Source organism: Rhamphochromis longiceps, linkage group LG11 (genome assembly GCF_057381845.1).
Source record: "Rhamphochromis longiceps isolate RC_006_pf linkage group LG11, R_longiceps_female_GT1.1, whole genome shotgun sequence".
NCBI classification, from domain to species: Eukaryota; Metazoa; Chordata; class Actinopteri; order Cichliformes; family Cichlidae; genus Rhamphochromis; species Rhamphochromis longiceps.
In genome coordinates this window covers 19,945,001-19,969,336 of record NC_140567.1, presented here as the reverse complement: position 1 = coordinate 19,969,336, position 24,336 = coordinate 19,945,001, and the positions used below count along the sequence as shown (strand labels likewise).

The 24,336-nt window shown below is 38.2% G+C and overlaps 5 protein-coding genes across 6 annotated transcripts in view; 2 read left to right on the top strand and 3 right to left on the bottom strand.

The window, feature by feature from the left end:
* The first annotated feature begins 676 nt into the window (after nucleotides 1-676).
* Nucleotides 677-2,906, top strand: LOC146658930 (uncharacterized). Its single transcript, XM_085421801.1, has 11 exons — nucleotides 677-761; nucleotides 901-962; nucleotides 1,046-1,084; nucleotides 1,166-1,213; nucleotides 1,367-1,414; nucleotides 1,546-1,596; nucleotides 1,685-1,723; nucleotides 1,832-2,230; nucleotides 2,315-2,353; nucleotides 2,455-2,526; nucleotides 2,723-2,906. The coding sequence occupies exons 1-10, from the start codon at nucleotides 754-756 to the stop codon at nucleotides 2,511-2,513; spliced, it is 792 nt and encodes a 263-aa protein (XP_085277927.1). The 5' UTR covers nucleotides 677-753; the 3' UTR covers nucleotides 2,514-2,526; nucleotides 2,723-2,906.
* A 122-nt stretch (nucleotides 2,907-3,028) lies between these two features.
* On the bottom strand, nucleotides 3,029-4,200 carry tyrobp (transmembrane immune signaling adaptor TYROBP). Its single transcript, XM_085422672.1, has 5 exons — nucleotides 4,007-4,200; nucleotides 3,874-3,894; nucleotides 3,637-3,780; nucleotides 3,469-3,536; nucleotides 3,029-3,347 (listed from the first exon to the last, which is right to left on the bottom strand). The coding sequence occupies exons 1-5, from the start codon at nucleotides 4,041-4,043 to the stop codon at nucleotides 3,291-3,293; spliced, it is 327 nt and encodes a 108-aa protein (XP_085278798.1). The 5' UTR covers nucleotides 4,044-4,200; the 3' UTR covers nucleotides 3,029-3,290.
* A 2,507-nt stretch (nucleotides 4,201-6,707) lies between these two features.
* On the bottom strand, nucleotides 6,708-14,184 carry hcst (hematopoietic cell signal transducer). 2 transcript variants are annotated; one of them, XM_085421799.1, is made up of 6 exons: nucleotides 14,123-14,184; nucleotides 13,260-13,331; nucleotides 8,341-8,420; nucleotides 8,137-8,157; nucleotides 7,790-7,924; nucleotides 6,708-7,564 (listed from the first exon to the last, which is right to left on the bottom strand). In XM_085421799.1, the coding sequence occupies exons 3-6, from the start codon at nucleotides 8,393-8,395 to the stop codon at nucleotides 7,521-7,523; spliced, it is 255 nt and encodes an 84-aa protein (XP_085277925.1). In that variant the 5' UTR covers nucleotides 8,396-8,420; nucleotides 13,260-13,331; nucleotides 14,123-14,184; the 3' UTR covers nucleotides 6,708-7,520. The 2 variants fall into 2 exon arrangements, with proteins under 2 accessions (XP_085277925.1, XP_085277924.1); XM_085421798.1 differs by lacking the exons at nucleotides 13,260-13,331; nucleotides 14,123-14,184 and adding an exon at nucleotides 8,909-8,981.
* Nucleotides 14,185-14,296: 112 nt separating this feature from the next.
* nfkbid (nuclear factor of kappa light polypeptide gene enhancer in B-cells inhibitor, delta) lies at nucleotides 14,297-22,563 on the top strand. Its single transcript, XM_085422669.1, has 12 exons — nucleotides 14,297-14,428; nucleotides 17,816-17,952; nucleotides 18,050-18,083; nucleotides 18,306-18,490; nucleotides 18,578-18,747; nucleotides 19,277-19,382; nucleotides 19,473-19,619; nucleotides 19,720-19,771; nucleotides 19,854-20,011; nucleotides 20,233-20,349; nucleotides 20,493-20,657; nucleotides 20,755-22,563. Exons 1-12 carry the CDS (start codon nucleotides 14,413-14,415, stop codon nucleotides 20,824-20,826), a joined length of 1,359 nt encoding a protein of 452 aa, XP_085278795.1. The 5' UTR covers nucleotides 14,297-14,412; the 3' UTR covers nucleotides 20,827-22,563.
* Nucleotides 22,564-22,612: 49 nt separating this feature from the next.
* Nucleotides 22,613-24,336, bottom strand: part of LOC146658926 (FXYD domain-containing ion transport regulator 6-like) — a 17,001-nt gene continuing 15,277 nt past the window's right edge. The window contains exons 3-5 of the mRNA XM_085422671.1: nucleotides 23,893-23,928; nucleotides 22,936-22,973; nucleotides 22,613-22,832 (exon numbers count right to left, since the gene is read on the bottom strand). Of these exons, the coding sequence (XP_085278797.1) occupies nucleotides 22,813-22,832; nucleotides 22,936-22,973; nucleotides 23,893-23,928 (94 nt within the window). The 3' untranslated portion in view covers nucleotides 22,613-22,812. The remainder of the gene's footprint in view (nucleotides 22,833-22,935; nucleotides 22,974-23,892; nucleotides 23,929-24,336) is intronic.

The window sequence follows — 24,336 nt, the reverse complement described above, 5'->3', positions numbered from 1 at the left end:
TTGATCATCTGTGAAACAATATTTAAGGATAAATCATTCATTTATTAATGCAGAACAGGTTTTGTATATATTCTAAATTGATCTGATCTGTTGTTCAAAATTTGTTGTAAACTTTTACTATGAATTCAAAATTGATCTGAATCATAATGTGAAAGCATATAGATTATGAACAATAAGGGTTAAATGTGATTTACATAATTTTCATGCTTTTAATATCATTGTGGTTGTACTGTAGAACTAGAGAAAGAAGGGATATATATGAAATTGCAATCTAAATAGATTCACCTGAAATCTTGCACTCTTCATGACATTTGTAGAACCACAATGAATAAATGGACAATGGAGAAACAATACATGTTCTGTGGCCATAGAATAGCCTCAGGGGCATTTCTCTGAAAAAAAAAAAAAAAAACCAGCCACCTGTAATTAACACATAAATGAGGGGAAGACCAGTGGCTTCTGTGAATGTTAAGAATGATTGTTGTCATACTGAACTGAAATGAATAGGCCTTTGTAAACATATCAGAGCCTTTAACCTAATTGTTGCTCCTCTACGTGCCATTCACGCACTGTTCAACACAAAGAAACAGTCTTTGACTAAAACTCAATTTGATACTTCTTGTGAGAATCTATAATTAACTAAGGCAAGGCCTATTAAAGGTCACAAAGCGAGACAAAGCAGCAGCACATAAAAGCCACCTAACTGCACCCTTACTGACCAACAGTGGACAGACCCAGGACCCAAAGTCAGCAATGAAGATGTAAGTCTGGATGGATTTATTTTGCATTTTAAACTTCTGTAATTAAAGCTACTTTCATGTACTAGCCACAAATGAGATATTGCATTAGTTTTGATATAAGTATATATTTTCTAACTGAAATCTTGAATAATTTTTTCAGCCTCTTGTGTTGCCTGCTCCTGCTTCCGTTTGCAGATATGGTGGTGGCAGCTTCTATCAAAGGTAAACCATTGAAAGAGAGTAAATAATTAAATATTGTTCAGGAAACTGTTAATTTTGTAATAAAATTCAAATCTGTCTAACAGGGCAATCCCCAAAAGAAGATGCGTTAAGCTTTCTACATGGTAAGAACTATTCATGTCGCTAAACAATGCTTGTACCATTGTTTGAAATGATCACAAGACTTGTTCATTGCAAATTTGTAGATGCACTAGCACTTACTACAGAAAGGACCACACCTGCAGCCGTCACAGGTCAGTGCTTCCAAATGTAGCTTTCAGATGTACTCACATCCTCAAATTACTTTTGGTTCTCTATAAAAAAAAATCCTGAGTGCATTAAAGAGAACAGAAACATTTCTAGTAATCGTGCTGTTTTTGTTGTTTACTTTTACTTGTTTAATGCAGCAAAAAGGACCCCTCTATGTGGCACTGTGAATGAGCAAGACTCAGACGGTACACTTTTTTGTTGTTTCCTTTTTCATTTTTAAAGAGCATCTAAAAACACACTGAACAAAACAAAAGAACTCAAACAAACAAAAAAGCACAATTACTTTTTCAATAAATGGCTAAAAATTCATTCACAGATATGTCAGATGCCAAATCTACAGAGAGCTCTGAAACCAACAGATGTTCAGGTACGTGAGCAATTTGGATGATGTGCAAATTTAGTAAAAAAGAATGTAATGCAATATCAGTAAACAAAGACATTTTCTAATATTTCAGAACCTGATGCGTTTGACAAAAATGGAGATGAAAGCAGAGGTGCAGTGCTTTTAATCAAAATTATTAGCCAATTGAATCAAACTGTCTGTATCAGTGCGGTGAATGTGGTGATTCAGATGGCATAGCAATGACTTCCATTCTTCCTAGATGTATCCAAAGACCTTGACAGCGATGAGATCATGATTCCTGGAGCTGTGGCAAAAAATGAGGCTCCGTCAAGGAAGGTGACTGTAGTGGGCAAAGACGGTATGGCAGCGATGGATATGACCAGCAGCCTGGTTCAGGACCATGGGAGCAGGGAGCATAGTTTGATTCAAGGAGAACTCCAAGCAAGCAGAGACAGTGAGGAAGGAGGGATAACAAATGCTTGGGAGGGTGGCGGTCAAAGCACCAATCTCCAAAGGTGGGCCACACGAGGAAAAGTTAATGGGATGAGTGGTATGTTGGTCCATGGCCAAATCAGAGAAAGGCCAAATTGGGGTAGTTTGGAAGACAGCAGTGACAGCCTGGCTGGAGTCAGCACCAATAAACAAACGGACTATGATGGTAAGACCATATTCTGTATGACATATTTCCAGGAGTTATGCTGTGAGAAATAAAAAAGCTATACAATTGTTAATATTCCCACAGAAACCAGAGAATATATGAGCTCTGAAACCTATCCAGTTGGTAAGAATTTGTTGTTCTCTTAATTACTAATGTAATGCACACAGTGACTGTTTCCAGAGGGTTATATCAGTGTTTGTGATCCTATCTTTTCTTTGCTTTAGTCCCACAAGAGCACAGGCCCAGCAGCTTGCCCATTCCATCCAAGAGCCATGTCGTTTGATGAGCACACAGAGGTCAGTTTCCTCTGGATTTGAATCACATTTCAAGTATAACTCCAAGTAACCAACCTGACTTAGAAAACCACTGATGCCACATTGCCCGACTTAATTCCTCACATTTCCTTCACTTAAGATGAACCAGTTTTCTATATCTGGCTTGTGTTCCACATGTTCTGATTGCAGTTTTAACATTTTTCCTCTCTATTTTCAGATTGCATGTCTTCCTTATGAATCACGGATCACTGTCTGTTGACTCAGGAGACTCAACTTAAGACAGTTTGCTTCCACATCCGGATACTGCAGGGACTTTTTCTATCCAAAATTAGATTTTCAGCACACGTTTTTGTTCTCTGATCAAACAAACAAATGTAAAAAATAAATATGTTTTGATTTAACCTGTGCTGGGTGTGTTGGTGTAAGCTGTCAGAGTGTGATGAAAATAAAGCCAACATCAATTAAATCATAAATGAAGCAATGCAATTACTTTTGAAGACTTGACAGGATCTGTCTGAGCCAAAAATCTGGTTTTAAAATGTAGTTTCATTTATTATTAGTTAGATACAAATACATATCATAAAACAGCCTAAAACAGGAACGTGAAGCAGCAACGATTACATTTAGTGCCAGGCAGTACTCACTGAATACAACATCAATCAATTAATGCAGAATAAACAAATTATTTGCGAGTAAATGTGACAAATCTTAGTTTATATTTTACATTGTGGAGCTAATTACAAACAGGACACTGTCAGCACTTTGATACTTTTTATGTTATTCAGTCATTTCCTATAGTGCCGAAGTTCACTGTAAACATCTGACTGGACTCCATGTAACTCCTACAGAAAAGTCAAATCAATGCATCATTGTAATACGTATAATATACATTATATGTATTGTTTTGTTTCAAGTGTGTTTTTAGTTAGTCATTTTTTATTTTTAAAAGAGTCTATACATCACCTGGTATGGAGATTCTGTGACCTCTGTTGCCATTTTCTTTGAAATTGATGATGGTACACTTCTTTTGCCTGATAGGAGATTTAGAAGTGTCAGGTTAATGCCCATTTGGCATAACACCACTAGGCAAACATACACATGTAAAGAAAGGCACACGAATACAGTGCTCACCACTGTGTGATTCCCATTCCCTCTTTCTCCTCTGATGAGTTGCAAAGCAAAATACAGAAATAGTGATGAAGATGGTCAAGATGATGTCAGAGGCAATAATGCCTATTACAGATTCCATGTTTATCAGGTAACAGGAACCACATTCTGTTAAAACAAAAAAAACCCCAACAACATATGATTGAAATACAAAAGCCAAACACACACATCATACACGAGCAAAGAGTTGAAGCTAGATACCTTGCTGTCCTTCTGATGAGCCTGCGAGAAAAAGAATAAACGAACCTCAGGTTATAAAAAGAATCGAGGGTAGTCCTGTGTTCCTTTGCTACCATTGCTATAGATGTTCAAAACCAAAGTATACGCTACTCACCAAACAACGAACCCACAATACAGAGAGCATCAGACATCTTCTAAAGTTTTTGGTTTCTGGTCTAAGAGGAAATGAGACAAGGAGGGTGAGAGCCTCCGGTCCTTCTGTTCTCTTTCGCTAGGCTCTCGCACCTAGATATCGAAAGGTAGAAGGGTTCTCTGGTAAAGGGCTGTCCACAGGGAGCGTTGTCAGGGTGTCAGGATTCGTGAGCATATGACTCTGATAGCAGGAGGAGAAGTGAGTCCACTCAGAGAAGAGGAAGCTGGTGGTTCTGTTTTTGCCACATTTCTGTGAGGAATGCTGCTCTATAAAAAGAAAATATTTGACTTTAATCCTTTAATTTATTTTAATTTTAATTTTTAGCGATGTTTTCATAAAAATAAAATCTAGGCTAGGCAAAGATAAGGAGCTGTGTGAGGTCAGTTTCATTACACCTTCAGTTTCTGCAGAAATACGTGTGATGGTATCTCTGTATAGAGCGTTTCCGCATGACCTGTGGTTTAGTGCGAGCGGTTGGCCACAGTAAGAGCTACCTAGTCTCTGAGCCGCTTTAAAACCACCGGTTTATCTATAAGTCGGGTGTACTGTCTGTAAAAATGAAAGCTTCACTGTTATTGTCAAGCAGATTCCCACATTTAACCAAATATACACATTACTGTTCCCGTAGTAATTAAGAGGGTTAGTAGCAACTGGGTGCTGCGTTTCAGGACACCCAGTGATATATTGAGCACAAATTCAGAATCAGTGAGTGTATGAACATTAAAACAAGACTTGTGTTTTTCATGTTTTCAGTATCACTATTTTGCAAGACAAATTCAAGCATTTTGACTGTTTCTGATAATTATCAGTGAAACATCCTTGAAGTTTTGTATTTACTTTCACTTTACAGATTTAAGAACATAGTGTGAGTGTCTAACATGAAGGCATTGAAACAGAGGGAGAACTAAGTTAGGTGTTGAGTGGGGAGAGCAATTACTGGGGAAAAGGTGAACACTGAATTTGCGGTCTTATTTGCAGGAGGAGAGCATGGAGCTCTGAGGAGGGTAGCCAAAACTTGAGCTGCACACGAGTTACGCGGTGTCATGTCAGAAACTGAAGGCACAAGGAAATCAAGGCAAGTAAAGAGCATAGACATAAAGATACGAAGCAATGAGGCCTGGTTACCACCATGAGGTAGCTGACAAACTGGCGGAGAGTGGATGACTGCGCTTAGCTATTGCCTCGCTGATTGCTGTCAATGGATGGGAGGTGAGCAAAACATGGAGGTGTTGACTTAATATGATCCAATATAGCATGGAGCTAGCTTGCGTGATTTGAGAGGAATGCCTCTGGCAGCAAGCCCTGGTGCATACTTGGGGTTTGGTCTTCTCAGCCGATCCCCGTAGCAGCGCTGTCCATCAGCGGTCCTTAGTAATGCTTCCAGAGTCCAGGTCCAAACATGTCGACAACTTTCGGTTTGACCATTGGATAGCCGGTGGTATCCGGTGCTAAGGCTTACTTTGGCTCCCAGGGAGGTGCAGAAGGTCTTCCAGACCTCTGAAGTGAACTGAGGACCTCTGTCAGAGACCTTATGGAGTCTGTGGAGTCTGAAAACATGAGCCACAAAGAGCTTGGTGTTTTCGGAGGCAGAGGAGAGTTTGTCCAGAGAGACAAAATGGCCTGACTTGGAGAACCTGTCAACTGCAGGGAGAATTACGGACTGGAGGAAACGGGCTCGCTGGTAGCAAAGTCTAAAGTTATATGTGACCAAGGTCTATGGGGGTGGTTAGTGGTTGAAGTAAACCTGATGGTCATTGATGGTCATTGAGTGCTGCTTTTGTTTTGTGCACTGGTGGAACAGGCAACTTTATAGCCTTTAACATCACTTTGTAGAGTTCCCCACCAAAAGTAATGTCTGATAAATGGGGGTGACAGGTGACATGTGAGCCCAATGAAGTGGAGACATAGCGATGATCAGGTGGCTCAGAGCATAAACCTGAACTGATGTCTTATTAGGTGACACTCTTGACCTTTATTCAATTACTTAGAAATTAATTACTTGGAAGACTGTTTTTAAAATATAAAACAAAATAAATAAAATATAAAATATAAAAATAATTTCAAATACACTTTTTTACACAAACACAGATTAACAGGGAAATGTTGCGTTGTGTAACATTTTCTGTTAATTAACAAAGAAACAGGCAGCAAGGCATATTTGCTACATATCACCGGAAGTTTAGCTTTAAAAGTTGACATCATCCACAAAACTGTGAAAGTAAATGACTCACAAGGTAATAAGAGACGGTTGAAAGGAGACACTGTACATCAATCAAGCACACTGTGTACTTGAGATCAGACACATAAGTAAAGAGATATGAAATCACTTTGGTTAGCATTTTTCATTCTGTGTTTGCCTGAAAGGACAAAGTGGAGCCATGTTAACCACACAGCGGAACCACGCTCCAAATCTAATCATGTCCTACATGTCTGAAATCTAATCAGGTCTTAAATGTCAGCTACAGAATGACCAAGTAGATGAAAGCGAGAAACAAACAGAAAGTAATGCGCAACCGAACAATCTGTGAAGCTATACAATGTAGAAAAACAAGACTAAGTTAACTGGCTAAAAACCATATAAATGTGTTCTGTGAACATGTCAGAAGATGAAATATTCCTCCATCTTTAAAAAAGAAAAACTTACCAGACACAAGAATGTTTTAGCTTTCTTTTATTAATGTGCTAAAGTGGACATTTTTTTAGCATTACTTTTTATACATTTTACAGTTTGTAAATATAATATGAACATTTGCACAACATCTCCATGTCCCGTTAAACTATTTCGATAGTTTGCATTAAATTAACATTAAATAACACTGCTGAAAAATATTAAAGGAAGATTTAAACCACACATCTGATGTCCGTGAATAAAATACTCAAGTTGGAATCCTTGTATATTATTTTTTGTAATCAAAATGCTGTAACAATGCTTTGAGGGCTGTTTATACAAAATCAGAGCAAAAATTAAAGTTAAGATTGCTCAAATGTTTCCTTGATCGTTTTTAACAGTGTATTTGAATGTTAACCATATGCAATTATTATTATCACACACAATTAATATTATTAAAATGCAGTACTATTGTAGGGTCCTTATTTTACAATAAACAGTACCTTGAGGCAACTGTTGCTGTGAAATGGTACTATAAAGATAAAACTGGACTGCCTTTTTCAAAGTCTCTACTAAATAAACTGAAACACATCTTATCTAACTTTGTAACATATTTAAAATCACAGTCCACATTGTATGAGTATGAAATCCCATTTATGAGACTCTTTTATTTATTTTTTGTAGTATGAATTAACAGGTTGAAGTCTAAGAAGTAAGATATAAAATGTGTAAAACAATGTGTTCAACTTAAAATGTAATAGTTAAAGATTTTTTTGTATAATTAATTTTCAGAGGAGATTTCTTTAAAAAAGGTAAACAGTTTTCTACAAGAAAGTTGAAAGTGTTTTCATGCACTGCACCATCCTTTTAGCTCTTGCAGTTGGCCCGGACATTCATATACACTTTGTGAGCTGTGAAGAAATCAGACAAGAGACAGCACAATGGAGAAAAGCTATTAGTTGAAAGTATACACTTGATGCTAAAATCACACATAACAGAAGAAGTCAGTTTGATGAATATAGTGAAAATATAGTTGAGAAACAGTCTTATAGGTGAATATGAAAGAAAAAAAGAAATCCAATGTGATAAAATAAAAGGGCTCCCAGGGACCGGCGAGCCCTTCACCGTCATCTTACCATTATCTATCTTTTGACGCCGAAAACTGGCACATCGGTATGTTACAACGACAATAATAAGGGTCAGCACCACATCTGCACAGATGATGCCTGCTATTGTTCCTGGCTCAATCCTGTAGCAAGACACTGTGCTGTCTGGTAAATACAAAAAGTGAGAAACAGACAGTTAGACAGAAATGGAGTGGGAAGAAAGAAAAAAACCCAAGAGATGTAGAGAAAAACTGAGTCATCACGACTGGTTGCCTAGTTCTACATTTACTTTTATTTGTATTTTTTTTCTCAACATTAAGATTCATTTTTTTTAAATGCATTTAGGAAGTTGACACATCATCTTTTTTGATACTTACCAGCAAGTGCTGGAGCAAGGCCTTAGAGAAAGAAAGGGAACAAAGAGGGATATGTTAGTTGAAACTTACTTTAAGTTCCTCTAACAAGTCAGTTAAGTTTCCGTTGTGCACAGCAGCTTGTGGTTTTACTTTCCTGTGTGAGACCACCTTCATTTTGAGTGTGTGTACAAAAAGAAAAGAGAAATACTATTAAATCATCCTTACTGAAAAAAAGACCAAATAGGACAACGGTGAGGAATTTGTTATTTGCCATCGCCATGAAGGTCAGCTCAGTTATGTTCTATCTGAAAGACAAGAAGAGACCAAACATTGTCCTATATTACATGTTCCAAAGATGTGGAGAATAAAGTTCATGTTACAGTATCCATTCTTCGAATTTTGATACATTTTAATTTTTGTATTAAGGACAGAACCTCTGAAATGTCTCAGAACTGTAGGCTTGACCTCTTTTGTATACTCTACATCACAACGAGACATGATGGACTGTGTGGGTAGTTACAAAGCGATAGAGATAAAATTAGTAAATGAAAAATTCAGAAAATGTTAACATATGTCTAAATCATTACAATTATTTAAAAAAAAAACCCAAAAAAACCTAAAAGATTTAGTTCAAGCAACTGCATTTCATATGCAAACATTTCCTGTTCACAACTTTATAAATCCAACCTTTCCTCGAATAATCTAACCGAATAAAAACATTCTGACAGATTAAATCTTTAAAATTAAAAATGATGATGAAGAGAAAGTAAATGGGAGTCCAAAAAAACCGTACCTTCTCTGGTTTGCTGATCTGCCTTCTGCTATCCAAAACATGGTGTGACTTGCTATTCGTTTTCTCCTCTGACATCTCTGACGTCAAACTTTCTAACTTCCTTTGGTGGGCTGAAGCACCGTCTGCAAGCTTGTCTCCACTACAGATTATTTAATAACAGCTGAGCTCTGACAGAGTGAATCTGTATTTAATGGAGTACAACATTGTTTCCAAAAAACCCACAATATATCCAATGTTGAAAGGAAGAATGTGGGAATCAGTTTTATTTATTTACTACAGTCCATTGCTGCTGTTAGCTGTTGTAGCTGCTGAATGTGGTTTTGGGTTTCTGTTTTTTTCAAATGTTGTTGCTGTCAGCGTTCACACTGACAGAAACTGTGGGTTGTTAAATGTCACCACTGCTGATGCTTACAACATAACTCTTGGCTACTCCTAAAATCCAGAAAAGAAAAAAGAAAAGAAAAGTTATATTTTATTTAATATGTATATAATCGTAAAATGATATTTCAGGATTCATTTGAATAACTAAACTGTAATAAATACATTTCACTGAAACCCTTCTTCCAGCAATTCAGATTTTGACTTTTGTAAAATTCTTTGTTTACACATTTTATCCAGTGGTTGCAAAATAAATCTTGTATTTTGTTCAGTGCGGTTTGACTTCGGTTTCGGTTCAGGTCAGCAATATTGCACTGCCACCTGCTATATTCTAGCTGTACAACAGCAGAGGGAGCTGCAGGCCTTCTCATAGAATAACCAAGCTCATCTGTTAGACCAAAGATCAATAAATAAGCAGAAAACATAAAGGAGAAATAGCAGGACTAAACACTTAAATTGAAGTAAAACAGTTAAAAGACCACAGAAAAATAAAGGTGCACATTGATGCACACATGGCTAGGACTGCTTTCTTGCTGTCTCTTCTGTAAACAAGCTTTGTAGCCACAAAAGCAGTGAATGTATAACCTGTGGGTGAGGTTAGTTACCTTATAGAGGATTGTGAAAAGCACAGAGTACTGCTTTTACCACATCTATAATGTTAGAAGGTGAAAAAAACACTTCCCTGTTTTATTTAATTTAGCATTACATTTCTTCATTGATATTTATTATTGGTCTGAAATTGGTACTTCCACTTTTTCCTTCTATTCTAATTAACATCCATCCATTCTCTTCTGCTTATCCAATTCATGGTTGATTTGAATGGGCAATTATCCAAATGATCCCAATGGGCAATTTGGAATCACCAATTAATCTAATCCAAGTAATTTCTAGATTTTGGACTGAGGAAACCAGAGTAACCAGAGTATGGGGGGAACATGCCAGCAGACTCAGAACCTTCTTGATGTGAAGCAACATATAATATAATAAAACAACATAGTTCAACATTTGAGTCTTAAAATACTTTGGGTTTGTTGGTTACTATTTTAGTAAAGCAATCCACTAGCCACTTCATTAGGTACACTTTACTAGTATCAGGTTGGACCTCCTTTTGCCTTCAGAAGTGCTCTAATTATTCATGACACTGATTCAACAAGCTAGAAACATTCCTGAGAGATTTTGGTCCATATTGACATGATAACATCACACGGTTGCTGCAGATTTTGTTAGCTGCAAATCCATAATGACCATTTGAGAAAAGTGAACTCATTCTCATGATCAATAAACTAGTTTGAGATCATTTATGCTTTGTGACATAGTGTATTTTCCTGCTCCAAGCAGCCATCAGAAGATGGGTACAGCAGTCATTAAGGTAAGCAAAAATACTCAGGTTATGCTGTGGTGTTTAAACAGTGTCTATGTGTGTGCCAAGAAAACAACCTCAGCATCATTACACCAACACCACCCACCAGAACGACTGATACAAAGCAGGATGGTGGTGACCCCGCCATCAAAATGTTGCAGCAGAAATCGCAGGCAATGTTTTTACAGTTTTCTGTTGTCCATGTTCGGTGAGCCTGTGTAACCTGTAGCCTCAGTTTCCTGCTCTTAGCTGTGTGAGTGGCACCCTGTGTGGTCTTCTGCTGTTGCAGCCCATCTGCTTTAAGATTCGACATGTGTGTTCAGAGATGCTCTTCTGTAGCTCAGTTGAAAACTGTTGTGATTTGATTTACTTTCGCCACTGACCTCTGGCATGAACAACACATGTTCACTACCACTCACTGGACATGTTCTTTTTTTGGACCATTCTCTGTAAACCCTAGAGATGGTTGTGTGGGAAAATCCCAGTGCATCAGTAGTTTCTGAAATACTCAGATCAGTCAGTATGGCACCAGCGACTGTGCCATAGTCAGCGTCATTTAAGTCACTTACCTTCCCCATTCTTATGCTCAGTATTAACTTCAGACAATCTTGACCATGTCCATGTCACTGAGTTGCTTTTGTGTGATTGGTTAATTTTGATATTTGTATTAATGAGCAGGTGATTTGGGTGTAACTAATATTGTGGCCACTGAGTGTATATCTATTATGCTTAGCATTAAAGATATTATTCAGCAAATTAACTACAGATTCTCATTATCCTTTAAATAGCCTCCTTAAGAAGAATACTGTTATTTGTAGACACTTATCTCTTCTGAATATGTGAAGATAAGGGGACATCAAAGAACTGCCATATCTTTGATGGTTACATAGTTACTGTGACTTAATCTAATAACATAAGTATGACTAAGAAAGTAAGTTAAAATCTTTAAAATCCCCATGACTTTAAATAGTTAAAAAAAATACTTTTAACATAATTTTGGAGCCCTGTAAATAGTTGCTACCAAAACATGAGAAGAAGTCCCCAGAGGTTGATTGTTTACCCTGAAAAGATTCTCTGAAGAATGATGCATAACTTTCTCTGAAAGAAGCTTATTAGTTTTCTTTCTTACTAGGAAAAGTGTAGCTGAGCGTGTGGCAGACCTGAGGTATTTCCAGTAGTTATGTGTACAGGTATACTGGCATTAGCAGAGCAAATGTGGGATGTAGAATATAGATCAAACCATCTGGAGAATTTACTGAGAGGTGGAGCCAGAACTCTCGGTTAGGCTTTGGGCTGGGCTGTGGATGACCACAGCCTGATATACTAAACACAGAAAACATCTTGTGTAGTTTCCCTTCTTTTATCTGCCCTTTCAAGTCTGAGTTGTTCCTTGAACTAAACAGAGCTTTCAGCAACAAAAAGTCATCAGGGTCCAGAGTCATCTAATAGAATGAAGACTAAACTTGGGACTGCTGCACAGACAGTTAAAGCTGGATGGGCTTATTGTTAAACTGTGTCCACTGTATGCATTAACTATGCCTACTGGATATAAACTAAACATCTGAAGATATATATCTATAGTATATAGATAAGTAAATATTTCCAACACGGTATATATTTGTATTATAATCACTAGACGGTACAGTCCTTGTTCTTTGTATCTGACTTTCTTCCATTCATTGTTTTTGATCCTTTCTGCTTCTTTCTTCTTTTTCTAAATGGAAAAAACCTAAATCACAGAATTCTCACACATACAAGAGATGCAAAAGCTTGAAGTTTACCCATTACATTCATTTTCAGCTTGCCATTTACAGTTTTGGATCTGACTAGAGTAGGTCTGCATGATTCACAGATTAAAATAATCCTTATTTATGTTATCTTATTCCTTTACATATTTCATACTGCACTCCGAGGTTCAACCTTTGTCTTAAACTGGCTTTTTCACCTCTGTCTTCAAGGTCACCCTCTCTTTAAGCTGATTTTCTTCTGATTAGCTTCCCTTTGCATACAAAAGGTTTGAATAGCAAGTGAGCATGACTGCTGTATTTACAGACAATGATAATCATATTAAGGACGCCCACTCAGACTGAGAATAATACAGAAAACCACAGACTTCAGGACAGCCTGAAGACTGCACTTTTTGCTCAATTATTTGAGAATTGTTTAATATGAATTCCCACAATGGGAACATGTATGACAGGGCGAGCATTAGGGTCACTATAAGATTTTGTGATGAATGTACAGGTCACAAGCCCTAGTCCTGAATATATGGAAGTGTGTATTTAGTCCTCTTGGTAGGTTCATATCTGAGAGCATATTTACAGCAAGCACACAAATGGAATATCCAAACCTTTCAAAAATAACTAAACCCACAGCTAAATATCTGATGAGACACATTTTTCCTTTAACATTGTTTAGTAGCACTTTTTCACAATTACACATTCTTTAAATATATATTCTAAACTCTTTTTTCCACTTTTACATCTTTCTGCATTATTATGTTGTTCAGCCTCTCTCTGTGTTGTCTGACAATTGTTTATGGAGAAAGTAGGCAAAAAAAAAAACCCTAAACATATATATTAGTCATTTGGCAAAAAACAAAAAACAACTCACCACCAAGTTGGATGTTTTGATGTTGTTTTTCTCTTTAGGTGACACAGAGATTCCCGTAAGACTTTATCTATACTGGTAACAAAGATAAGAGAAAGATAATATGTTTACATGGAGTTTACATACAGTCCACAAAGAAGAGCTGGAAAGGAAGGTCTGGGCATCTCTATTGACACTGCGGGCAGCAGAATGGCAGAAAATTGATATTTTAAATCATAATAAATACCCTGTTCACTGTAAGCTGAGATCACATTTTTTGGCTATAAAAACAAACTTGATAAGAGTTCATTATCTTTAGAACTTTATATAAGTCATAATAACAGTAGGTTGAGATAACGTGTTACTATATTTCTTTAGTTTTCTATCAAACGTTGTTTTGCATCAGCGCAATGTTGAAAATTTCAGATCACTTATCTCTTTGCCAGTTACTACTTTAACATTTAGGCACTTGTACTTTTGCGATCACTTCCACGACCTTTTTGATTCCACACATCTAAATCTACCAACTTGAGATGAGCTTTTGAAACATGACATAAGTGTCATTATAAACTGTACTACAAAACAGTCAAGGAGTTCCAGCTTGTTTAGGCTTTCAGCGCAACGTAAAAACTAATGTATTTCGCCGTCACTCACTTTTGTCCTCAAAATGTACTTCAAGTATTAAAAGCGAACGTACTCTATAAGCAGAATGTCTGATTGTGTTTATTGTTAGCCTACTACGAGACTGGACAACCCATTACTCATTCCTGAGGCGGTTTAGTCGTTCAGCTGGTGCAGGGTGAAGTAATGGTAACCATTTATAAATAAACGCTCTTCTGTCCGAAACAGCGCCTAAATATAAACAACTCTTTATTCACTTGTCATACCTTTTGCTCGCATAACTCACAGCTCGTTCTCACACTTTTATTTTTTTCTTTTTTTTCTTTCTGCTTTTCACGCTTTGCCCTCCCTCCTCGTGCTCGAGGGCGTGACCACAGCTGGGGGTTGAGGGGAAAGGGACTGCATGCTCTGTGTGGAGCACTATCACAACAAGAAAACAAGCCAGACAGACTACAGCGTGGCAGAGCGTCAGAGATCCCTCGGTCATCCCTCATTGAAAAGGTTGGCGAGCAAGCGGACGATCTGTCGAAGACTTCACAGCAAAACAGTTTCTGACATGCACTTTGATAAATGTGAGTACGTTTGTGCTTTTGATGCGGCAGATTAGAAGCCTGATCGTGTGAATAGTTTGACTGTGATGACGACACCGCTAACTCATTACTTTGTATGTTTTTCGGGTTTTTATATAGACAGGGATGGTGAAGCTGTTTCTCGTTTTTGTGTTGTGCGTGTGTGTGTTAGAGTTTAATTACAATGAGGTGTCATTTAAAAGCTTACGTCGACACAGACCTATGTCATCAACAGGACAGGACACATCTGATAGGGTTTTCTATGAATTTTAATCGGGATGCTGCCTCCTAAACGTGGCAGGAATCGCTCTTTTTCAGCTCCTGGTGTGCTTTTATAGTCAGACTATGTTTGCCACGCTATGCCAATAGGGGGATGTGTTTTTGATATGAATAGAGTACAGTGAGTTCAGTCATTTCACTGGTGCTTTCATGCACTAGCCTTCCTCTTGGCTTGGTTTTTCATATATGACATCACAGTTCGGGTGAATCCAACAAGCAGGACATCATTTGGGGAAACCCTAATACACCTCCACCCATGCTAGTATGTTTTCATTTCCCCATTTTATGATTAGTGCCAGACAGGCAGGCTGTGTGACGTGACAGCATCTTGTTTGCTTAAGCTTATTTGTTTATGGTCTCCCTTAAAAAACAAGCAGAACGATTACATATTCAGCTCTGCTAAACCACAAAATGAGGAAACTGGCTGTATGCTTCTTTCTTTTCACCGAGCATAGAGCCAAAAGAGAAAGGTCGTCGGAATCCCCAACCGCCCACTCACATGACTCAATGTCCAGGGGTTTCCACAAAACCTATTTGAATATAGCACAGTCTAGCCCAGAGCTGCGTGGGGGTTAGATTAGTGTAAGCCCAAATGTATGTGCATGCGTGGGTCCCCCAGGCCATTTCCTGGCGTCTGGCAGCCTACAGGGCAACTTCGATCAACTGGTGGCATCTTTTCAGAGATACTTTTAAACAGAGAATGTGCACTTATATTGCAGCATTACATCACCGGGCCAAAAGTGACATTTTGATATAAAGTTAAAATGAGTCAGGATTGAGTAACCTATAGTAACACCTTTTGAACTTGAAAATGAAACTTGCGGCCCTGAAATGTACAGACTGATGTCATGTATTCTCATTAAGTGACCTTTATTGTGTGCTGGGGGGGGCGGCATATGACACACAGCACCATGAGCTTATTGTCAAGGACTGGTTTTTAAGTGGAAGTGAGATTATTGTTTCTTTTTTTCCTCCTTCTGCTTTGAGAAGAAGCGACACAGCTTGCCAACAGAGATCTACAATCTTTTCTTTCTTTTTTTTCTTTTTTCATCTCAGTGGTCGAATTTGCATTTTTTTTCCGGAAGCGCACACTCCGTGTGTTTGCTTTGGTGAACAGGGCTGTGTTGTCCCTGTAAGGCTTAATATTCATAAAGTAAAAGCTAACAAACAACAACAACAACAACAACACAAACCCCAAACAAAACAAAACAGAGACGTGACAAAAGAGCAGACTTCTTGTGCTCTACCTTCCAGACATGGTTCAATAGAAAGCACAAGGCAACTACACGTGTTGAGGTGACAAGCCTGTGACACACCAAGGCAGGAAGATGTGGTTTGCCATTGTGTAGCGTAACGGAGCGGTACTACAGGAAGATGTCATAGAAAATAAGCAGTGGTTATCCCATACTACAGCCTTTCTGATTAATCTGTCTGGTTTGCTTGGCCACATTATCTGTGTTCCTAATGGAGGAGGTTTTGCATAGCTTTGTCTTTTGTACCGCAGTTCCACAGACAGGGTGGAAATATCACTTTATCTTACACATGTGGGGTGAAGTTTTTGAGGAAACAACCTGTGTGGTCACAACATCTCAGCTGGAAACATCTGAATTCTGTTTTGTAATATTTGTTTCCTATTTTTCTGATTTCCTTTACCTGTTCAGTGGAAATGATACTTTAGTATCAGAAAGGGAAAACACACTCACTGCATAATGGACTTGATGTGAATGTATGTGAAAGGTGAGCGTGGAGAAAATGAGATGTGATGAGAGTTGTACAGCTTGTGATTCATTTGATAAATGAATCATAAGCTCACGACTCACTTTATATTTCTTATTCTGATGCTTTCATACCTTTTAAGCTTCATTTATATCAGTGATAATTATATCATTAGGCTGGTTGACAGTTAACCCTCAACAAATCAAAGCCAAGTGGCACATAGACTCCATAGAGTACACAGTGAGAGTAAATCCACTTCTGCAGACATAAAAAGGCTGTCTGTGATCAGACTTCATTTATTCGTTTAAAGGTTTAACTTTTTGATAAGCTAAGTTTTAATGGCTGTAAACAAGTTTGTCCTTTTGTTGGAAAACATTTCAAATTGATATTTCCAGACATTAAACGCTCATTGCATTCATTCATTAGTGGATTAACAGAAAAAAAAAAGAGGCAGGTATTCAAGCGTTCTCTGCTTTCATTTTTCAAATCTCAAAATTTGCATCTTCACCCTATTTTAGATCTTTGTAAAGTAAGTCTGTAAGAAACAAGAAAAAGAAAATGTATCTTTGGCTGTAGAAAACCTTTCGATACTCCAAGACATTCTAGACGAAAGCAAACAAATGACTAGTGATGATTAAACATTGCCTCTGATATCGATTAAATGTCACCAGTATATAGTCATGTGATTAAAGAAGTAAAAAGGCAACAGATAGAGAACATGTATCTAAAATTTACATTTTGTTGTCATTTATGTACATTTGAATAAATTTAAAGACATGAATCACGCAGAAAAAAAGAAAAGAAAAGTACGCTCATGCCCATACACTTACCACACCTTAAAATCAGTGAAGTTGGAATCAGGTTCCAATCATTAGTCTCGCTTGTGTAACAAGTTGAACCTCTGGGTCTGTTGTTCTCATCTCCCTCCATTAGGCCAAGGTCTAAAGAGCTCTCTAATAGAGGTATCTAAACACAAAAAAAGGTTGTGGATCCCTGTAACTGGGATGAGATTTAAGAAGTCTCAAATTTGTCCTTAATTGCACCCTTCGCTAAATTGAGGCTACACGATTTGATGGTCCAAAAATGCTACCAAGGAATCACAGGGTCTGCAGGTGACTCTTCTGTTTGTGTCTAAGTGCATCTACAGAAACAAAGACATTCAAATTTGACCTGCATTTGGACACATATAGGCATAGCTAGGCAAACCTTTAGGATCATTATGGTGTATACAGCTGGTCACGGGGACAGTAGACAAGGAAGGAACCTCACACCAACTGTGAAGCAAGGTGGTTGGAATATCATGATTTGGGCTTGCTCAACCGCTCTAAAGACTGAGGAGGCTTGCCAGTAATATGTTGAAAAATTGAGCAATTTCCATATTACTTACTTTCCCAGCGCCAAAAGAGAAGCCGTGTTGCACACTGCCCACAGTGAAAAAACTCTTGGAGCAGAAGAGAAGACGCGAGACGTCCTCTGTGCCACCCTGCTGCCCGACAACCAGCACAAGTCCTGTTCCTCCAGCTACTGTTACAGTAAGCCAGCACATATAGTACCTGTGCATCTCATCAAATTTTACATTATCAGGATTTGATTGTTCACAGTTTTTCCTGCTTCTTCTTCTTTTTGCAGCAATTGCCTCCATCAGAACCATTTTCCTGTACAGGTAAGGACTGGGCAGCTTCTGTTAAAGACTAAATGCAAAAAACTTTGGATGGGTAGGCATTAATAAGCATTTTTCTTATTAACACTGACCTCAACTATTGCAAAAACTATTGCAAATGATTGCAACACAGAGAGTAGGGAATCAACCAAAAGTATATCAGAGATCTTGTTATTTAAGTAATTTTATCTTTTCAGTGATAAAAAGAAGTTTTCTTCTTTCTAGGTGCAGCAAGTAGCTACTCAGACATGGCAGTGAGCTATGAGCAGTGGGCCCCAGCTCCTGAGTCACTCAGTTTCTATGGCAACCAACCAGGAACCAGCTTTACCACAACCTACAGCCACACAATGACACCTGAATACACACAGCAACCAGTCCATCCATTTGTGGAAACAATGTCCCAGCCATATGTAAGTGTTAGCCTTTGTTTGCAGACTTTGCAAGTTTGATAATCCTATCTTGAGTTTGTTGAGTAAAATCTGCATTCCTTTGCACAGGACTGCCTGGGGGCTCTCTCAGATTCTTCCTGGTCACTTCTGGACCCAAGCCAGACCACACAGCTGACTTTCAGTTCAACAATGGATGCCACCAAGCTCGAGGAAGCCAGAATGCTGCTTAGCAGGATGGACTACAGCAGAACTACCTGCCAGGATGAAGACGGAGACACGTGAGTGATCATGAGTGTGTTAGCGGGGAGTGTTTGGTTTATACCGGCTATTGAGATTTAAAGCAGAGAATAAAAGTCAATTTGCCAGTGGGAAATGTGGACTGAGGTTTCAATTTTAAGTTCTAGCCTGCATTACAAACATTAAAATACAAGTAAGTGTTAATTCTTCTAGATATTTTGCAATGCAGTGCGTGTTCACTTTCTGGACCCACGCAAACCCCCGCTGATAACTTTATTGCGCTCTTTGAACACGAGTACACAATTTATTTACTTTCCTACAGTTTCGTTTTCAGTCGTGAGCTCAAAGTGAGAACCCATTTGGTAATCCTAGACAGATGAATAAAGAAAAAAAAACTAAATATGAAAATGAGTCAGCCACTCATGCTCAGTGACAATTACAATCTTACAAATTCTATTCCTTGTCACAAGTGAACTCGTGAGAGAAAATAGAGTGAAATTGGCTGTGGGGATTACCACAATTATGTAGTCTCATTCATAACTAATTTGTGATGTGTTCTTTCTCTATCAGCATCCTGCACATCTACACTGCCAAGGGACTGAGAGAGTGTGCCTATGCTGCTGCGGAGAGGCTGAGGGATGTAGGGAGACTTGATGCAAAAGAACACAAGGGAAAGGTATGAACAAAAAAAAAAAACATCATTCAGTTTGATTGTTGTTGACATGGTCTCTTAAAATACATGTGTATACTACCTGTGCTTGTGCAGACTGCTTTACTGGTGGCAGTGACGGCAAACCAGGCAGACATTGTCCAAGATCTGCTGTCTTTGGGAGCGGACATCAACGCCTGTGACGTTAATGGACAAACCGCTCTTCATCTGGCTTCCCACTATGGATTCCCAGGGGTTCTGCGGGTAAAGCTACAGTAACTACTAAATGACTTTGGCATGACTTAAAAAACAAAACAAGCAAAGATAAGAGTGAGGAGATCTAATCAGCGATCTGTTTCTGCAGGCGATTCTGTCGAGCAGGCCGGCCGTCAACCTGGAGGCCCGCAATTTTGAAGGTAAAATAACATCTTTGCTTTTAGCTCCAACTCCAACATATTTACTGGAACCCCTAAAAGATATATATTTTCTTTGTCTCAGGGATGACCCCTCTGCACTGTGCAGCCATTTCTCACAGTGTCACGGTGAAGGCTTTGTCTACCAATGGGCATGCAGATGTTAATCTTCAGACCAAAGCTATTGAGAAGCTCTCCTGTGTGCAGATGCTACTTGGTGCAGGGGCATCCCTTCTCAGTCAGGTAGGTCAACTGTGAAGTTCAACACAGTAAGGCCTGTACTTCAAGGCAGAATTTTAAGCTACCTGGGGTTTTATCTAACCAAGATGTCGTCATGCTGCCAACCATTCCCCTCTTTGTTCTCTCTTTTGTTTTCTCCTTGTTGCTTGACGCTTTTTAGCGGTTCTAGTCTGACTTGTGGTTTCATTATGTCTCTCCCATTACTTCCAATTCTCCAATTCCAGGAAATCAAAAGTAACAAGACTGTGCTGCATTTGGCTGTGAAGGAGGGGAACATTGATCTGGTGCGTTATCTGCTGAGCATTCCCCTGCCGAACATGAAAGACTTTGTCAATATGAAAGTGAGTCCCACACTGACAAGAAACTCAGAGCAGAATTTTATGCATACACGTGTTTATGCGCAAATACATAATGTGTAAGCGTACAGCTATAGCTGTCTGTGAACAGTCCGAGTTATGCGGCTTTTATATTTTTCCCCCCACAGGCTCACGGCCACACAGCTTTACACATGGCAGCCGGTCTCCATGGTAACCTCCACCAGGAGGTGATCCTGCAGTTGCTGCTGAGCAAAGGAGCTGATCCCAGCATCCGCAATCTGGAGAATGACCAGCCAGCTCACCTGCTGCAGAGCGGCCTGCTGGGAGAACAGGTAATCACCCATATCTTCACTTTTTTTTTTCTTTCTTTTTTTTGTGATTGACTTGATTTTTCAGTTTACTTATATTAATTTATCTCCTAACTTGTAGCTCAAGCTCATGCTGAAGAAACGAAGTGCTTCCTCTCGTCGACGTATCGTGTCCTTGCAGGACCAGGAATGACTCAGATAATTTGTAGTCCCATTTTGGAGGGAATATGTCTTTAAGATAGTTCCTCTGTTGAGAAGGGGGGTTTACGTTTTATTTTGATGACACTCTGGGAGTATCCAGCCTATATATTGATGAGTAAACAAGACTACTTTGGTATATAAATCTCCAAATGCTGTGTAATTCACATTGCAATAGACAAAGGATGCTTTAATTCTAAAGCTTCAAATTTGCTTGGTATTTAGTTTCTGTAAAACCGTAGTGTTTTATTTATTTACTACTCTTAGGCAGAAGTATTCCTCTGTGAGTGAAGGATTTCATTCCGAAATGTGATATCTCTGTGAAGACTTTTCCACGAAACGCTGTTGCTAGAAATCAGGCATGCATTTGAAAGTTTTTAAGTAACATATTTATTTTTTTTAACATTTTGCAATGAAACAACAGAACTACAAAACATTAGCATTAGTTATTGGGAAAAAAAAGTAGTAGTCGAAGGTGGAGTAATATTTATTTTTCTGTTAGGCTAAACTCCCGGTTTTATGTTGATTTCTGTGAAATCGTGAAAATAAGCTCCAGGACAATGTCCCTGAAAGACCTCTTGTTGTCTCAAATCCCCCTCGTTGAAATATTATCATAATGATACAGTGAGTGATGGTTGTCATATCAATCAGTATGTGTGCTTCATGTGTGTTTGGAATGAGAATAATCTGTTGTACGATTGAACCTCCTTTCTGTATGCATCATACATATTTGTGTAACCTCAGGTGCACTTTCCTTTGTGGAAAAGGAAACTTTAAGGGTAAAACCTCTATGTTTTTAAAAATGATTGTGACAGACAATATGTTTTTTTTTTTTCTTTGTCGAAGAGGCATTACATGAGTAAGTGTGGTGACAAATTGTCTGACTGACTGTACTTTTTACTCATGAGTCATGAGTGCGAGGACGATAACAGTGCTTAAATTCCATCAGGTTCTTTTGATCTTCGGGGTACCCTTTGAACAGTCCCGTTTACATTCAGCTTCAGAAATTAGCAGCATGGAAAATACAGCAACACATAAGAAGCTTGCACTTTTGTTTACACTCACAGTATTTATTTTTCAAGGCCAATTTCAACCAACCTTCACTGCAATGACAGTGAAACTTAATCACAGATTAAATGAGTGTAATCTGAGTGACAAGTAAGCCTCTCACTTATGTGTCATCCTTTATATTAGACACGCTGTAAATTCCTGTAAAGCACAAAGGAAATCTCACAACAAAACCACATAACATTTCTCATGAACATGCTTTTCATTTGCTACACTCTTGCTTCACATGAGAATAATTTCTGACATTCTTATAACAAGAGTAGATGGGATCCATTTGAAAGTAGTCTCCCTTTTAGCCTTTACAGGGAATTGAATACTGTTGCTTTAGAACTGAATCAGCTCTGACTGTTATATTTGTAAAGGTAACCTCAAAATGAATGTTGACTTTTCATTTATTTCATTTTGCAAATTTTGATTTGTTATGATTCGGTTTTTCCATCGATTGGTTTACCAGCTGGATCTGCTGTTTGAAAGATCCTGCGCAGGAGAAAAAAAAAAGGAATAAATCATAAAGACGAATGTTAAACTGGCTCAATGAATGCAGTTTCAATTGCTGTACACATGATGGACACATTTCTAATTTTGTAATCATGCTCTTGATTTTATTGTTTTATAACAGTAAAAGATGTAGAAGAGAAACCACACCCATTTCCTGTGTTTGATGTGAACATTGAGTGTCCTTGTCATTTCTTTTTCATCTTAAACACTACACAGAGTAATCTACAGACAGATGTTTTGCAGCTTTGCCAAATAATATGGGATGAGGTCAGGTTGTATAAGAAAACCCTGTTTATCAATCACCCATCAGAGGTATGTTATCCATAAGAGGAGTGGCCACCAACACAGCTGATCTACTTGTATCTATTTGCTAGCATGGGCTTCTGTTTTTGTTTTCAAGCTTGTGCTGTAATGCCTATACAGTTGGAGGAGGTACTGCAAAAGAAAAGGAAATAAGTCAGAGAGAATAATGGAAAAATAGCAAAGTTTTAGCGCACACAGTCACTCTAAACAGTTCCATCTAGATAAATGAAATTACCTTCTGTCTTTGGGATTTGAGTACCAGATGAGCTGGAACTGCAATTAGAAAAACAAAGGAGGAAATTAGTCAAGAGGTGACTTCAAAATTAAATTCATCAATAATTCCAATAAAAACATACTCGTGCGGTTCGAATACTGTGGCAACAACTTCAACTTGACGTGTTTCCATTATCGGGGTTGCAATATCAGGTAGATCTAGATGCAGTTGAAGCCACAGGCTTCTAAGTGTAACTATAGACCAATATGCAGCTTTTGCCCCATTTAAACAGCAGCTCTCGCCTTTCTTCCAGTCTTACTATACAAGCAGCATGCAACAATCTGAGAATCGACACTGCCCATTCACTACCAACACAGGAAGAGTGATGCGTCCATTCAGAAATGCTTACTATGCGCATGTGATTTGCCACATCTGTGTAATCTTATAAATGTGTTGGAAGTGTGTGTGCAAAGAGCAGAATAGGGGCATTTTGAGAAGAGGCATCCAGTGCAGGGATAGGGGGGGAGGAAATGTAGGATATATAAATATTTTATTTTTTTTATTTAAAAAAAGATGGCAAATTCATACAACATGCACAGGGGGGATCATCTGCTAAACTCTTACTTGGATGAGGATTTTACACATTTTGTGAATTTTTTACCTGTTTGAGGAATGATAGATGAGTTACCAAAACAATATTTTTATATTGATATATGTTACAAAGCCTTTGCATTACATATATATTTTTACAGATATTTTAAAGTCTAAACTTACTCAGGGCTATTAATATGCCAGAGACAAACATAATGACAGCAAGGATAACCCCTGTTGTCCGCAATGTCTCATAATCTAAAAGGAACAAAAACCACACAAGAAACACTTATAGGAATTTATTGTGTATTTAAAGAATGCTATCAGTAGAAATACAACACTCATTTGGCTTTGATCTTTGAAATGAATAAACAACATAAATCTTACCATATTCGAAGTCGCTTTGGTCTGGAAACACTGTTTCTGCAAAGAAAGAGTGTCAAGTTATAAACCACATTTTAAAAGTGTTTATTTGGCCACAACAGTAATGGGATCATTACAAAGCTTTTTAATGCACTACAAGGGAAAGCAAGCTTTTCAGCTTCCCAGTGTGCAGAATTGGCTCCACAACTCCTCAGGAGTATTTTTCCCCCTTGACTGCAGCATCTTGGCTCAGCAGAAAAAATGGGTTAGAAGCCAGCAGCAGGATACAGAGGTGTCATCCCAGCAGCAGAGGATAAAAAGATCTTAAATTGAGTTAAACAAGAACTTGAAGTTAGGAAGATATTTAAAAAAAAAAGATTAATAATAATAAACTAAAATAAGCAATTTAAGGAGTCCACCCCTCATCAACATAGTGACTTTTTAGAAACATAAACGAGCAAGCCCGTG

Coding starts and splice junctions, on each gene's coding strand:
- LOC146658930 (XM_085421801.1), top strand. Junction 1,214..1,366: donor CACACCTGCAGCCGTCACAG/GTCAGTGCTTCC, acceptor TGTTTAATGCAG/CAAAAAGGACCCCTCTATGT. Junction 1,415..1,545: donor GAATGAGCAAGACTCAGACG/GTACACTTTTTT, acceptor ATTCATTCACAG/ATATGTCAGATGCCAAATCT.
- nfkbid (XM_085422669.1), top strand. Junction 19,383..19,472: donor CAAAAGAACACAAGGGAAAG/GTATGAACAAAA, acceptor GTGCTTGTGCAG/ACTGCTTTACTGGTGGCAGT. Junction 20,012..20,232: donor GGGCATCCCTTCTCAGTCAG/GTAGGTCAACTG, acceptor CTCCAATTCCAG/GAAATCAAAAGTAACAAGAC.
- tyrobp (XM_085422672.1), bottom strand. CDS start 4,043: ATGTCTGATGCTCTCTGTATTGTGGGTTCGTTGTTTG. Junction 3,895..4,006: donor TATTGTGGGTTCGTTGTTTG/GTGAGTAGCGTA, acceptor TTTTTCTCGCAG/GCTCATCAGAAGGACAGCAA. Junction 3,781..3,873: donor CTCATCAGAAGGACAGCAAG/GTATCTAGCTTC, acceptor TTGTTTTAACAG/AATGTGGTTCCTGTTACCTG.
- hcst (XM_085421799.1), bottom strand. CDS start 8,395: ATGGCGATGGCAAATAACAAATTCCTCACCGTTGTCCTATTTGGTCTT. Junction 7,925..8,136: donor CCTTGCTCCAGCACTTGCTG/GTAAGTATCAAA, acceptor TGTATTTACCAG/ACAGCACAGTGTCTTGCTAC. Junction 7,565..7,789: donor GCGTCAAAAGATAGATAATG/GTAAGATGACGG, acceptor ATTTCTTCACAG/CTCACAAAGTGTATATGAAT.